At 47.0% G+C, this 15,441-nt stretch overlaps 1 protein-coding gene across 3 annotated transcripts; it reads right to left on the reverse strand.

Annotated features, from left to right (window-relative positions):
* Positions 1-9,937: 9,937 nt before the first annotated feature.
* Positions 9,938-15,403, reverse strand: CCDC51 (coiled-coil domain containing 51). 3 transcript variants are annotated; one of them, XM_086469927.1, is made up of 5 exons: positions 15,365-15,403; positions 13,323-13,576; positions 12,852-13,198; positions 12,393-12,557; positions 9,938-10,956 (listed from the first exon to the last, which is right to left on the reverse strand). In XM_086469927.1, exons 3-5 carry the CDS (start codon positions 13,167-13,169, stop codon positions 10,180-10,182), a joined length of 1,260 nt encoding a protein of 419 aa, XP_086326053.1. In that variant the 5' UTR covers positions 13,170-13,198; positions 13,323-13,576; positions 15,365-15,403; the 3' UTR covers positions 9,938-10,179. The 3 variants fall into 3 exon arrangements, with proteins under 3 accessions (XP_086326053.1, XP_086326054.1, XP_086326052.1); XM_086469928.1 differs by lacking the exon at positions 13,323-13,576 and having other exon boundaries at positions 15,365-15,395; XM_086469926.1 differs by lacking the exon at positions 15,365-15,403 and having other exon boundaries at positions 13,323-13,975.
* Between the last annotated feature and the right edge of the window lie 38 nt (positions 15,404-15,441).

The raw sequence follows: 15,441 nt of genomic DNA on the forward strand, positions 1-15,441 counted from the left end.
AGCAGTTCAGATATTCTCACAGGACTACTCCTGTTCCAGGCTGCTGCCCTGAGATAAAGCAGCAGTCATAGAAAGTTTAGATTTGAGAAAAGAAAGATCTCAAATTGCACCGATGTAACAGAAAACACACCTGCTTAGGGGGCCCAAACACTTGCTGCAAACTGTTCGAAAGGAATGCATTCAAGGTGGAAAATGAGATCTCCAGAACAACACGACCTAATCACTCAATTTCAGCACAGACAGCAAAATCAATGCTGAGGGGAAAAAGGCGAACACATGGCCTTCCAGAAGTTAAAGGTACTGTATTTATCAGAAAGCCACCTTCTAACGTTTTTTTTTTTTACTGTTGCTTGAAAAAAGGTTGAACAGATTGAAGGCAGCAGACAAGTTAGCCTCCCCCACAAGTTAACAATTTAAATGCATTTGTAAGTTAGCTAAAGAGATTAAGCAACTTTCGTTTTCTGTAGAAGGCAGTTATTGCTGCCTCTGAGACTGAGGTTTCAGGAATGCAATGATACTGACTGGAAATGCCATTTTTTTCTTAAACACTGCCTGGCTTTGGCCATTAATCACTGCTGCACCATTCACCATCAGCCCTCTAAGCCTCTACACCCTGAAGACACTCAAGTCAGCAAAAGGATTGACAAGTTTTCTTGAGCTCCTCAAATAACGCAGCCCCTGAGCAATTTCTGGCTTTCCCCTGACCTGGAAAGTTCTCAGCAGCCTTCGAAAACACCATCCCCATCACACCGTCCTCCAGCGCTGACCCCACAACCACACGGCACAGCCCAAAAACTCTTTTCACAACCCCCTGTTGGAGCACATCACTGAAAACACACGTGCCCTTTCCGGGGGGCTCAGCTACACCAGTGCACTCCCAGGCAAGGGGCGAGGAACGGGCAGCCCTTCCAGCGCGGCCTATGGCCGCGCTGGAAGGGCTGCCCGTTCCTCGCCCCGCCACCAGCCCGGTGCCACCCCCGCAAGGTCGCGGTGGATGCACCCGGTCCCACTAACCCGCTCTTCCCCGCCCAGCTCCAGCCCCGCTTCACCACCCTCATTACCCAGCCGGTACCACCGACGGCGGAGCGGCTTCGCCAGACCCCACCGCCCGCTCCTTCCCGGGCTCCGAGCCCCGCCGACCGCTGCCCTCCCCTCCGCAATGCCCGGCCGCCCCAGGTCGGGAGGGTGGGGGGGCTCAAGGGGTTACCCTGCCTACCGGAGCCCCGCCCCGCCCGGGAGGCCCCGCAGGGCCGCGGCCCGGCCCCGCCGCTCCTGAGGGGCCGCGCCCATCCCCCCACGCGGAGACAAAGCGCGGCCCCCGGGCGGCACCTGCCGCCGGCCGATGACCCCCGCCAACGCGCCGCCAGCGCCCCCCCGAGCCGGCCGCGGCAACCCGTGCGCTCCCCCCACCCCCGCTATCGACGGCCCCCGGCCCCGTCGCCCCTCACCTGCCGCGACGGCCGCCCCGCTCCGCTCCCCGCCGCGCCGCCGCCGAGGAGCGCTGCCCGCACCGAGCCGCGGAGCGACGGCCCCGCCCCGCGGGGGCACCCGCCGCCACGCCCCCCCGGTCCCGCTCCTCCAATAGCAGCCGGACGCCCTTCAGAGGCCGCGCCTCCGCCACCGCCGCGCCCCGCCCCAGCCCCGCGGGGTCCTACCGGAGACGGGCTGCACCCCCCACCCCCCCTCCACCCTCGCGGCCAGTGACGAGACCCCATTGGCTGCCGCCGCCGGCGGGGGCGTGGCCCGCGGCCCCCCTCAGCGCCGCGGCCACCTCCCCTCAGCAGCGGCTCGGTCTGGCCCGGTGCTGGGTCCGGCCGCCGCCGCGGGACCCGGTGCCGGGCCCTGCCGCTGGTCTCCCAGGTCGAGGGTAGAACTGGTCACCCCGAAGCCCTTGCCGTGCGAGGCCCGGCGAAGGGACCCGGCTGTGGCAGGTGCTCTGGGTGCTACGGCCAAAGCCGTGGCTGCCAGCCGGGCCGCAAGGCACACCGCTGTTCAGAGCCCCTGTGTCGAGTGCTGGGCTTAAAGCCACGTGTTCTGGAAGAAATCGCGGCATTCCGTAGCAACGTAACGCTTGGTGCTTGGTTCGACAAGCCTTTGTGCTTAGCTGCCTTCGTCAAGAGGTGTGAGTGAGGGGGAACCCGCCGCGATGCGGCACGCCCGGTGCACGGGGAGCAACACCCGAGAGCGAAACCAGTTTCTACTTGAGAACGACCCCGTACAAACATCACATCGGGTGGCTGAGATACAGCACGGTTCCCATTTGCAGAGTATGTGGGAACCAGGTCGTTAGCAAGATTCAAGAATGTGACAAAAGCATGGTTATCTCTGCTTACAAAACAGGGAAGAACATACCATTCCGGCGGAGACAAAAGCATCATAAAGCAGAAGCGCCTGAAGTGATATGTGTAATATAAACTGACTGCTGGGTTTGTGATTTTTATTCCTGTGAAGCTGGAAGCTCCAGTCACGGGAAGAGCAGAGGCTGGTGCTCTGTATCAGACAGAGGCATTTCTTGCCCCCAGGAACTGACTGCATAAAATCCTCTGAATTCGGGGTAAGTTCTGTCAGTGACAGCTCTACAGAGAGATAGAATTAATGCTCCCATTTTTCTCGCTCACACTGTAACTTCTGTGTTCCCCAGATGTGCTGCACTCTGTTGTGTCGTTGATCAGCAAATGCACAGTGAGTCTAACAACTGACTTGCTATCCATGCAGTGACCAACTATACGTACTGAAGTACACAGCCCAACGGCCATTCGCCTGCTGAGCTGGCCACCAGACGTTGGGAAATCCCAGACGAAAGATGATGTTAGAGCTTTACTACCCAGCCACAAATTCCGTGTGGACAATGAGGACGCACTTGAGGACATGCAGCAGTGATACAGTAGCTGTAGGTTACAGTAAACTCTGAGGAAGAGGAAACAGCAGCAGCCTGGGTTGTGCAAAGTACCGAACTCGCTGCATGCCAGGGGTGCCCATCACTTTTCATTTTTGGTTAAACAAAGCTACAGATCTCTGCTCAAGACACAAAGCTGCTCTGAAAGTCTGAATCAGGCTTCCCTCCCACGTGCATTTCTGACATTTCAGAGGAACGTAGTTGGTACAAGCTGCATGTCCAGAAGTGTCGTTAAACTTCTGCTCTCTTTGTTACAATCCATCAGCCTCTCACGCTCCCACCCCCAGCCCAAAAAGCGACTACTTTATGAAGGAAAAAATACATCTGAAAGTTTCGAGATACTGAACAGTCCCCAGGATCTGGCAGCACAACCACAGTCCCCCAAAGGAAGGATTATTTCGGAGGCAGCTGACAGCTGCCTCTCTGGACCTTTGCTCCTTGGCACTTCGTTACACTGAGGAGTCCTTGGGGCTCACTGGACGCAGAGCCCATGAGGACTCTCGTGAGGAGATGACCCCGTACTTGCTCCTCTCCCCACACAGACAAAACCATCCTATTATCACACCCCACCCACTGAATCGCTCTTCAGGTTAGAGCTCACTGAACAGAATATTATCATCTTACTAATCAGAGACATTTTAACTGCCCTCAAACTGCTTCCACCAAAATCCAGTTTTGGTGACTAAGAGCATTAAAAAACCTCCAATTTTTCTTTGCTCCAACCCGTTCCCGACTCAAAACACTAATCCCCTTTGTGCCTTTCCTCCAGAGCCAGTCCCAACCTGCAGCCCCTTCTGCCTAGTAAAAAACATCTGCAGGCCTCACTTAACAAGCAGCAAAAAGGCCCATGAGAGCACATTGGAAACGAGCAGCTTTTCCTTCTGTCCCATGGCAGGGCTGGCGCAGGGAGCTGGCTGCAGGGCCTGCCCTGGGAGCAGGGCGAGAAGAGCTGCTGTGCACTTGAAGGATGCTATAGTGCCCCCCTTCCACCCCTCTTAACTGTACTTAACAGCCCTCCAGAGTGACAAGGATATTGTAAAACCACTATGGGATTACACATTCCCTCTTCAGGGAGGAGTTTTGATTGGTCTGTGCAAAAATCTTTTGCAGTTCTTAAAACTAAACTAGAGAAAAAGCTAGTTCTCAAATATTAACAACAAACACATTGAGGAACTAATTGAAATAGTTTTTTATTTCCATTTGTTCAGAAGGTTTTTTAAAGATATTTAAATCCATAAAGGATCCTCCTCTGTAAAAGCCCTTGTTCTGGTCTGGTTCTAAGCAGGTTAGCTAAGTTTCTTACGTAGCTGTTACGATAATCACAAGGCTAGCAGCTGCTTATGCTCCTTTTGACTTTCTTCTTACTCTTCCTCCCCTCTAAGCAGGGGATGAGACGGGTTAAGAAAGTCACGAGGGATATCTGCATACTGTCTATAGCTTCTGGGAACAAACTGCATTTAGAGCAGCAATTCAGGGACCCACGGAAGGTCGGCGACATCTACCCTACTTTATATCTGACTCTGTTCCTTTCGAGTCTTCCATTTGTCAGAACATTTAGAAACAGCATTAAGGTCTTCACTACACTCATTTGGGCACCGACAGTCTCACTAGCAGCAGTCTGTTGACATTTAAGGATCTGCTTTTGAACATCCCTCGCAGACCGTGTGGCCTGAACGGTGCCCAGCAGCCCAGAACCTGCAGGAGCAGAGCAAGAGACTCCCTGAGCACACACCTGTTTGCACAGGTTCACTTTTCTCTCTGCAGAGCACAGCAAAACAAGCTTGGGACGCTCGGGACAATCTCTTTATCTTGGAGCTCTGTGGCCTGAGCATTGACGCACAGTATGTCCAATGTCACCATGAACAAGTTTTCCAACGTCACAGGCAAGGGCTCCAGCCACACAGATTGTCACAATCACCTCCACGAAGAGTAAGAATTAGATGTATCTGATGAAGTAGATTACATGCCCCAAACTAATACAGAGGGCTGGGTGATCAGCTCACTGAATCAACACAGACGATGTGTTGTTTTGTTTTTTTAAAAACAAGGCTTGAAGCACAGGGCAGCTCCTGAGAGCGTATGCTATGGGAGTGTTTAAAAGAACAACCTTTAAAGGGCCAGCTTGCTTCAGGCAAGCTCACAGAAAGGCCAGCGCACGCTGCAGCCGTCGCAAGGCTTACAACAGAAGTGTGCAAAGTTCTGTTAAAAACAGCCTTTAGAAAACCTCCTGCGTAGGCACAGCATCTCAAAATTGGTCGAGAAGTCACCTTACAAATTTGATTCTGAAAAATAATTACCAAGGCGATACTTTTAGGGTCATACTTTAGTGCAGCTATGCACACATACACTTTCCCTCTCTCCTGGTGCCTAACACCACGTGGCCCATAGTAAACTGAGCTCTTATTTTCTCAGCACAACATCCCCTCATTCTGCTACAACTTGCAGTACAGGATAACCTGCACTAGGATGACTAGGACATCAAATTGTCCATAGACTCTCACACTTTATTTAAAAGAAAAAAAAAAAAAAAAAAAAAAAAAAGCCCAAACAGTTCTTAGAACAGAAAAGTTTGAAGATTGTGGCTGAATCTGTCCTGCCCCAGGACAGGATCTGTCTATATCTGCATCAAACCTAGTGATATTTATCTAAACTGTTCTTAAAAACTTCCCATGATGGAAACTCCAAAACATTGCCACAACCATAATTACCTGAATTCTCCTTAAAAATAAAAATTGTGGCTCAGCTGTTTCTTTGCTGTATGTAAGCACACACCTCCTTAGATTATCCACTGATTGCCAAACACCAGAAATTGCACTTCTCTATGTTTTATGAGGAAGGTCAAGAATATAACTTGCTAGCAAAAATCTGGCAATGAAACACAGTTCTAAATATATTACGGACAAATCCAGCATTGTCTCCCTTTTCCTAGCTTATGAACCTCACTCCTACTGCAAATCTCAATCCTGTTTCTGAAGTAAACAGGACAGCTCTACCACTCCCAAGCTCCATAAAGGGGGAAGTATTTGTTTTCAGAAGGCATTCAGTGGAAGAAACTGTCTTTTCCAAACAGATAGTTACAATGAAAACAACAGGAGCACCTGCAACTGCTGACCAGGGTCTTAGAGCGTTGGAACGCTCAAAACTGAAGTGTTAATAAATAAATATGTATATCCTGATTGTGACACTACACACAGTTGCTTTTGTCCTGTACTCACAAGCAATTTTGCTATTCCTTCCATGAGCGGAAGGATGGCAACTTTTCTCTGCAGAATGCACCTACTGTTAGAAGTCTGCAGCGACCTCATTAAAAGTTATTTCCACAGCCACTAGGCTGTTTGCTTTTGAGTTACTAGTGGTTTCCCATGGAGCAGCCAGAACTCAAAAATAGCTTAGCATGGGCCAAGCTCAGGCCACTGCCACCCATTTTTCTGTAGTTAACATCTATCAAAGGGTGTCCTGTTGCTCTTAATACGTTCCCTCTTTAACTTATCTCCTGTGTCTTGATTGACAGTGAAGTTAACTTGAATCAGTACTGGCTTTCTCTGACCTATACACAATGCATAGGTCAGTCCCTGGCCCCAGCCCCTCCTGGCTGATGAGCGTTTGTGATGCAGGGCTGGCTGAGCCATCCTGCCCAGAGAGACTTTGCTCACAGGAAGAGCAAGAATTTAAGTCTCAAAAAGCCTTAGCAAGCAGAACTTTCTTGTTGAGGAAAGCTTCAGCTGAGAGACCTCATTCCAAAAGTGAAACTCAACTGTCTATTATAAACTTTGTTAATAATCCATAGGTACGTATCCTGGTTTGGCTGGGACAGAACCCCAGCCCAGCCGTGCTGGGCAGGCTGTTGGCAGTTTTGGGTCAGCCAGGGCAGCTGACCTGAGTGAGCTACAGGGGTAGCCCATCCCATAATGTCATGGTCACTGTAAAGGGGGAAGGTTTGCTGAGGAAGGGGAGCTCCTGTGGATTCCTGTTGGGGTTCCTCCTGCTCCTCCTCTGGCTTCTCCCTACCCCTAAGGACTGCTCTCCCATTGATTGTGGCAGCTGCATGTTCATTTGGCTGAGTATAACTGTGTGTGCCTTTGGTGGTAGCGGTGCTGCTTTGTTAAATCTGTTTTTACTTCAACCCACGGGTCTGCTCTCCTTTTCCTGATTCCCCTTCCTGGCTGGAGAGGGGTTATTGGGTGATAGAGTAACTGTTCCAGTTTAGCCCTGGATACAGGCTAAATGTAGACAGCATGCAACAAACCACTTTTTTTTTACTAAAAACTAAAACAACCCAGAAAAGCACAGGCAATGAAATACTCATTTAGCCATTGCTGAATCATCAGGAAATATGCACTGAGATGGCACTGTCCATTGTGTAGGTACAGTTGTGGTACCAGAACTAATGTGAGTGCCCAGATAAGCACCCCTGGACAGCTGTGCTGGTTTTGTTCTAACTTGTGTAGATGCTGCCTGTGTTGCTGTGGCAAAGATTCAGCATGAAGCACTGAAGAGATCATGTGTACAGTCCGTGTTACAGAATCTTCATGCACATGGCCTTCAGCTAGCTCAGGCACAGCTGTTACTGTTGCAGCCACACCTTCTGGCTCTGGGGTACGCATACGGCACAGCACCAAACGCCACGTTTAGATCATTGCCACAATGGAGTGATGATTAATCCGGGATTGAGGGAATGTACAAATCTGCCCTCCTAATTATTATATAGACACAGTTAATTACAAGGTTTTTTCCCTAATTGAAATTACTCTGCTGTCACTTCACATATAAGGATTTAGCGAGGAAGAGCAGAAACGAGAGAACCAGAGCAATCGCTTGTAGCAGTGAGCTCTGCCAGCTGTACAATGCTGCACACAGAATCTATTCCCCAATCTTTCAAACTCCCTACAAAGGATGAGACTCAGTTATTTTCATCTTGACACGTATCACACCTTCCAGCTCTTCTCAAATTTCAGGCTATGTATTTCAAACTGATTTACCACAGATTTTTGCTACTGTTCTCATTGACTGACTTTTTCTTTCCATAACTCTAGGTTATCTTAAAGTTACCTACTGTCATACCTTCTTTAAATCGGTAGAAAGCAGATGTCTTTAGAAGAATAAACCCTTGGTTTTGTATTCTCTTATTTATTGTATAAAAGTTTAGCCTTGGACCTCTGTTCATTTTGATGCCACTAAGTACAATTCAGTGAGTGTTGCCTCAATGTTCAAGTTCGGCCGCCTAACATGCAGCACTTTAAAACCATGCTCATGTATACATAATCCATACTTTTCAGGGATGCTGAGTATCTAAAATTTAGCCACTTACATAAAGTTAGGCCTCCTTATTATGTAGTGAAACTGAAAAAAAACCCCACCCCAAAATCCTCAGTGACTAGTGCTGGCAAATTACAAATAGAACTATTGTCCTACCCCTTCCCCTTTAATTACACCCTTGTCTCTGATTGTCACTAAGCTCCTGCAATAAGTAGAATCTGTAAAAATATTGGTGAAATGAGAAAATGCAATGTTACGGATTTGAAAAACTGTATTGATCTGTACGTATGCTCCTTGACGCAGCTAAGTGTATGGGAATTTTTATCCCAGTTCTCAAGCCACCAGATCAGCTTCCCTGACAAATACTTGTTATTCACTTTACACTCCAAACAATCAACACATAAATCAGCAGTGGTCCTTCCCCAAACCACCTTTTGCATATTTCATCTCTCATACAGGTAGTGAATCATCACAGAACTTTCCTAATATTGTTTGTTTATTCAGTCATGTTATAATAGCACCTAACGATACTGAATGAAGTTGGTGCCTCACAGAGCAAATGTCCCTGTCCAAAGATTTTAGGAGCTTATAATCAAAACCTCAATCTCTTTTAGTATGGTTACTGGGCAGAACAAACTAGGAAGAGCTGGCAGAAAAAAACCCACCATAGCAGACTGCATACTAAACACCACTTAGTCATCCTGAAGCGCTTACACGAAGGCATTACAGTGTGAAGGGAGCTTATCACTCCATTGCCTGCAAAGGCTCCGCAGAAGAGCAGGGGCTCCACGTCTCATTTGTTTATCTGCTGCCATCACAGGGAGAAAATGATCTCTTATCACAGCAATACCAACAACTTTGTGTGAGGTCACACACAGATACTGATGTTTAGCTGCTTAGACAACTGTTTTTCCTCAATCAGCCATTCGTCATTCTTCCAGGAAAAACAGGCAGCTGGGCCTTTCACTTTTTCCCCAAATATTATTTCAGAGTAGTTTGTGTAACACTATTGCCAGTTTAAAAGCACCTGCTGTAAAGTAGCATTTCAATTTTCAGATACGACAAAACTGAAAAAAGGAATAAAAACCAGAGAAAGTTCCTATGAGATACTAGTATAGATAAGAAAGTGATTGCTCCATGATGATTATTAAACCTACAAAATACCTAGGGAACCCTGCAGAGCAAGGGTAATTGGCTTGTGTCTGCAGAATAAACGTCACCACACTTTATAATACATTTCTGTATCTGAACCCTTTCTCTCTTTCCCTCCCTGGAAGCCTGCACAACATGGACCAATCAGTAACAAATACCTAAAGCTCCAGAAATGCTTTTGGATACTTTATCATAAAGGGTCCTAAGAAAAAGTTGCCACATGTAACTTAAATGTATTTTAAATGCAGCATCCGGCTGTGCAGCCACATTGTTTCATGGCTACTTCAATCCTCCTTATTACACGGCCCCTGCTGTTCGTGATATTGCAAGCCTCTGCATTGTATCCAGAATTAAAGAAAAAAAAAAAAAAAAAAGGAAACAAAACAAGAACTTCAGGGCAAATGTTTCTACCTGTTTGGCAAAATGACTCCTAACGTTTTGTGTATGGATAAATTGCAAAACTAAGAAGAAAGCAGGAGCAAAATTATAAAGCGTTATGTACACACAAAGTACTTAACCCATCATTGACTTACAGGAATCATTTGAACAGAAAATCACCAATACAGCTCCAGAGTAAAAGTAACTGCCGGGCACGGTGTACAAGACCAGACAGTAAAAGAGTGAAGCAGCGAGTGAAATCAACAGATGAACCTGTGGAATTTCCTTTACTTTGGGAGTTAAAAACCACAACACGTGACAAAGGCTGTTAACATTGAGCCTGCAGCAGCAGACGGACTCTCCTCACAAGTTGTCCAAAGACGCAGGAGAAAGCCTAAAGAGAAATGCTAACACAACCTTATTTCGACTTGTACTCTAAGCACTTAGAGTGTAAGTCTACTTTTATTATAAATCTAGTAAATTGTGGCAATTAGAGATCAGTTCCCTTTAAGTACAATATAGAGTACTGGCAGAGTGACAGCAAACATAGCACATGTCACTGCAGTGCTGTAAATAGAATTTCTCTTCATTTGTGTTTCCAGTCTCCGCTCGGTGTCACACAATTCTAAAATCACATCCCTGACGGCAGAAGCCTGGCCCTTACCCTCCCCGGCAGACCTTGGCAACCCTCTTTCTGCAGGCCTAGAATGGACCGCGAGTTTCACAGCCTGCACCTCGGCGATCACCTGCGCCGTGCTCTCCTGCAGACTGCTCAACTGCCGCTGTAAATTCCCTAGGCATGAACTGACTTGTTTAGTGTAGTTTAGCTGTTCGTTCAAAGGAATTAGAAGAGAATCTATTTTTACAGAGTCATTCCCGTCTTCTCTAGTTAACAAAGCGCCTTCTTTTACTTCCTGTGATGTCCTTGTTTGCAGCACGTTCTTCAGGTCTGCTATGACGTCGCTGAGATCCTTCTGCTGTAAGTAATGGCTGGAGGCCTGTTCTTTGATGGCTTCTTGCAAATTTATTGGGCCCTTCTGTGCTTCAAGCACCAAGACTTTCAATTCTTGCAGCCTTACTCGATTAACATAGGTGGAACCAAGAACACCTATAATGGCTCCCAGTACAGAACCAATAATTGACCAGTTCTTTGTTTTTTCAGCTCTTGTTCGCTCTTTCTCATGGCTTTCCCTTACAGCTGCAGAGAAGAGAGAGAATTTTTCTCTCTCAGATTCTTCTGCACTTAAATACACAGCTCGGTACCTCTTCTCTTCCTGCAAGAAACAGTGATTTGAAGGAGAAGGTATAATATGAAGCTACAAAGTCTATACTAAAAAAAAAAAAAACCCAAAACCCCAGTGCAGATGAAGGAATGGGAATTAAGAACATCCATTAGTTCTGTTCCAGAATTTTTCCTTTTAATATGGGATTTTCTTTATCAATTCTACTTAAGTCAATGACACAACATTTTAAGTGAAAACTGAGAAACTGAAAAGGTCATCAGAAATTACAGCCTGAAGATCCTCTATGCAAGAATCTGTCCCACGCTGATGACAGAAAAGGGGTGTGAGTGGGCAAGGTCTTTCTCTCCCTATAACATACACTTTTCCAGTCCTGCTTACTTCTCCAAACATGACCTTTCAGTTCTAAACCCCTTAAATGGGAACTGAAAATAGGACTGGAAAGGATGTCTTGGACAGGTTCATCCCATAAACACACATACTTATTCCTCTGCATTCTCTTACCTGCACACAGACAAATGTCTTCCCTTTCTCCCTGTATCTCCCAGAATTATTCTCATTCTTCCAAGCGTGTATTTCTTTTGTAAGACGGCACCACCACCTTACGGACAGCAGTGACTTGAGCTCTGCCTTTCTTCACAGTCATGCAGAGCTCTAGTCTTCTTTAAGTCTCCTCCACACACAGCTGATCCCCTACTTAGACAACTGCAGTGCTCTAGTTCTTTCCTGATGTTCTACCCGCTGATCCAGGAGCTCAGTTTAACCTCAGGCGTCGGTACCCACTCCTTGCCTGAGCTTTGCCATGGGTGTATCTGCTTCCAGGCCTGTTCCCTGCTGCTCCTGCAGTTTCACCTGGATTTCCTGGATTGACTTCAGCTGCTACCTTGTCTTTATCTCTGACTGATGGGCTGTTAATAAACATGTTCCTGTCACCAGCGCTGCTTGGCTCATCCAGCTGAGGCGCTGCAGGACTGACTGCACCCTTGCTGAGGACGCTGCCTCAGCCTGCGCTGCCGTCAACCCCATCTTCTTGCTTGCCCTCCCTCACTGAGCAGTCTCATTCTTGCTGCTCTCTGACAAAAGCTTTAATGAATTACATGGGTGTTGCAGCCATGCAGAAGAGCTGAGAAAGTTTTCATAGATTAACAACCAGAAAGGAGCTTCTCTCATCACATGAAAGGTGAACTCTTTGAATCCCAGTTTTTTGTTGACTACTCATTTACAGGCCAACACTCAACTTCCCAGGCTCACTATCTTCAGCTTTCTGCTCCAAATTTACTGCCCTATTTTAACATTAACAGATACAATTTGCATAGCAGATCAAATAATCTATAATAAGTAACTAAAACAAGTATCATCAGAAATTGACTTTGGAACTGAACTGCATCTGCAAAAAGAGTCACTAGTGACAGAAGCAAAGCACACAGATTTTCATCGTATTTGCCAGTGCTGAAGTACCAACAAGTTACCTGCAGCAGCCTGTGTTCCAGAGTAGCCAGCTCTAAATACTGGGTGTCATCCCGAGAGACCCTGTCTAAGCGGTCCCGAATTTCCTTCAGTCTAATCTGTTGGGCTTCTACGTTTTCACGAGCCTCTCGTACAATCCCTCGAGCTATCATAAAGACATTTTCAGCCTAAGAAGAAAGAGTAGTTATTTCAGAGACTTATTACCAGACAGATCTAAATCGCTAATTATATGAATTTTTTGGGGGAAAAAAGAACCCCAACAAAACAAACCACATTTCAATTAAGGGATAAGCTATATTTACCAACATGCACAGACTAGAACACATTCTTAGTATCTGCACAGTCAAAGCAGACAAAGACATGATTCTCCTTGGAGGACCTTTTTTGCTTCACAGCCAGCATTTATACTTCACACAACTTAACTCATAATTTTTAAATTTCCACATTGCCTCCACGTTTACCTCTGTCACTTTTCCCTGAGCCTCTCGAACCTCATTGATTCCAACAAACTCTTCATATCTGTCCCACCAACTCTTGCACGTTGCAGACATTTTCTGAAGGGAGTTTTTCCCCATAACGGTCCCAGCTTCCGTCAGCCGACTGAGCAGACCCACGGCCATTTCTATCGCAGACTTGGCTTCGGGCCTCTTCGGCGCCGACGAGCAGTAAGTCCGCACGATATGTACATTCATTTTTGGACTCCACTGTATCAACAAACGGTGATACTGCAGACCACAGGACACCGAGGACACACTTGACTTATATTTCATTGGCCCCATGTCTTGAATTTAATCAGCGAATAAAAGTGCTACAAGGATGAAGAAGAAAAGTTATTGAAGTACGGCTGATTAATACTTCTTAACACTACACCAAAACCTGTACCAAACTCAATAAAATTCAAGAATGGCTAAACCATCACTAGTTTTACTTACCTAGAGAACTTTCCACATTTTCAACAAAGGCCAGTTCTGCCACAGATTCCTGCTTTTCTGCTGTTAGTAAGTACGCCCACCATGCTTCTTGATTACTAATTCACTCACTGCATGAATAGTGATCATGTGCAGGTCCTGTACCAGCAGGAGTAACTTCAGAGTAATTTAATGCTTCAGCACAGAGGCGATCACCACATGAAATTTTGCCTTGTGCTTTCACATTTTGGTGGACCATGTCACAAGTACTAACAATTCTGCAAAAAAGCAGAAAAGGAAAAAAGACAGAGAGGGGAAAAAAAATCTTGATAAGAAAAGAAGTGGGGCTTGCTGACTCCCTTTATCTTACACTCCACAGATACAGGAAGTGTTGAAGAACACAGAGACAAAAACATAAAGGACAGAGAGAAAACACAGAAGTGCTGAACTGAACACAACCAGTATTCTCACGAGACTGCCAACAAAAGTAAAACATAAGGAAGAGCCACAAGATAGAAAAATATCAGGTAGTGAACACACAGCTACGGCTGCATTTTAAAATGAGCTTAAAGTTCTTGCTTACACTGCAAAAGCAGACTGTGAGTTATGGTTTATGGTCTACCGATCTGAAAATAATTTGAATAAATCTGTAAATTTGAGTAAATTTTTAAATCTTAATTTTCTACTAGGCACATTCCTCTAAAAGCTGTAAACAGGAAAACTTTCAAATAAGGTTTTATATGAAGTTTGAAGTGTTACTATATTAAGTTTTAACTAATATAATATAAATACATGGATTATTGAGAAAGCTTGATAGCTGCTGCAGAGTTTTTAAACATTTTTTCACAATAGTTTTCCACACTAATTTTAGGTGGCTAATGACACCATACATATGCAAATACATGCATTTCCACAGGAAAGGATTCTTCCTACTGGAAGCCATTTTTGATCAGCTTTTAGCTGGCTACTTATTCTAAACACCACAGGTTCATGCCCTGTTAAGTATTTCTAACAAGTAGTAACAACAACAAGCAGCATAGTGAAAATCTTACCAGTTGTTCTATAGGCATAATAATATGGTGGACTGAAACCACAAGAACATGGAAACGAATTCAGTTGTCTCTCTTTCCAGCATCACTCGTACGTCTCACTGTTACAATACCTGCTTCACGTTGCAGGCCATGTACCAAAACCTTCAGCTCAACTTTGTCCATTCCAGACTGCAAAACTTCCCTTTTTTCATTGCACTACCTCGTCCAGAGTTTTACCAAATATTCAGGCTATTGAGACAGCATAGCAAAGAGAGAAAGCTGAGGTTTTAAGAATTTCTATGTAGACAGTTGCAAACAGCCTGTAAAGAAAGTAATCTCAGTCTGAGCTAACAGGACCTAACACAGCTATGAAAGCTCCATCTGAGGCAACATGCCTTGTCCCTCTCTTGCTTCCCCTTGTAAGAAAATGAGTTTCCTCTGCCGGCACTCATTGACATAAATATTCTTTCGAACGGTTTACGCCCCAGTTGCCACACACGCTAGACACTGGTGGCGAGTCAGACTAGCTTTCAGGGGTCCTGCCTTGCTTTGCAGCAGTTTCTTCTGTCACTGCCAAAATGTAAAAACAAAATTTCCGGGACGCCACCACACATTCACAGCTCTGCTTCTCACGCTTGAGGCGGGAGGAATCTGTTTTTCCGCAGGACCGACCCCTTCCCTGTCGGAGGGGGCCCCTCCGCCGCGCGGACCTACGAGCCTACGCTACCGGCACCCTACCGACCAGCACTGCGATACCGCCGCCGCCTCTAGTAGCCACGCACAGGCCCGGGCAGCAGCACCGGCCTCACCTCGGCCACTGAAGGCGACCCGCGGGAGGGAGCGGCCCGCCGCAGCGGGGCGTCCCACCGCCAGCCCTTGCCTAGGCCGCGCCCGCCAGCAGCGGCCCGGCGCTCCGTGCGCGGCGGAGGGCTGGGCCGGGCCGAGCCGCTCCTCCCCACCGGGCAGCCGTTCCCGAGGAGCCCGCCGGGGCTGCCAACCCCCGCCGCACCACCCAGCCCGGGCAGCACCTCCTACCTGTCCGGGGACGGGACCTGCCCGGCCCGGCGCCTGAGGCGGAAGCGGCGGCGGAAGCGCTACGGCGGCCGCGCGGG

This window comes from Leptosomus discolor, chromosome 9 (assembly GCF_034619465.1).
Source record: "Leptosomus discolor isolate bLepDis1 chromosome 9, bLepDis1.hap2, whole genome shotgun sequence".
Lineage (NCBI taxonomy): Eukaryota > Metazoa > Chordata > Aves > Leptosomiformes > Leptosomidae > Leptosomus > Leptosomus discolor.

What these genes read in the sequence shown, in the direction of transcription:
- CCDC51 (XM_086469927.1), bottom strand. Translation starts at nt 13,169, where the DNA reads ATGGGGCCAATGAAATATAAGTCAAGTGTGTCCTCGGTGTCCTGTGGT. An exon ending in CTCAGGGAAAAGTGACAGAG is followed by an intron (nt 12,558 to 12,851) that starts GTAAACGTGGAG and finishes CTTTCTTCTTAG; the next exon opens with GCTGAAAATGTCTTTATGAT. An exon ending in TGGAACACAGGCTGCTGCAG is followed by an intron (nt 10,957 to 12,392) that starts GTAACTTGTTGG and finishes TGTTTCTTGCAG; the next exon opens with GAAGAGAAGAGGTACCGAGC.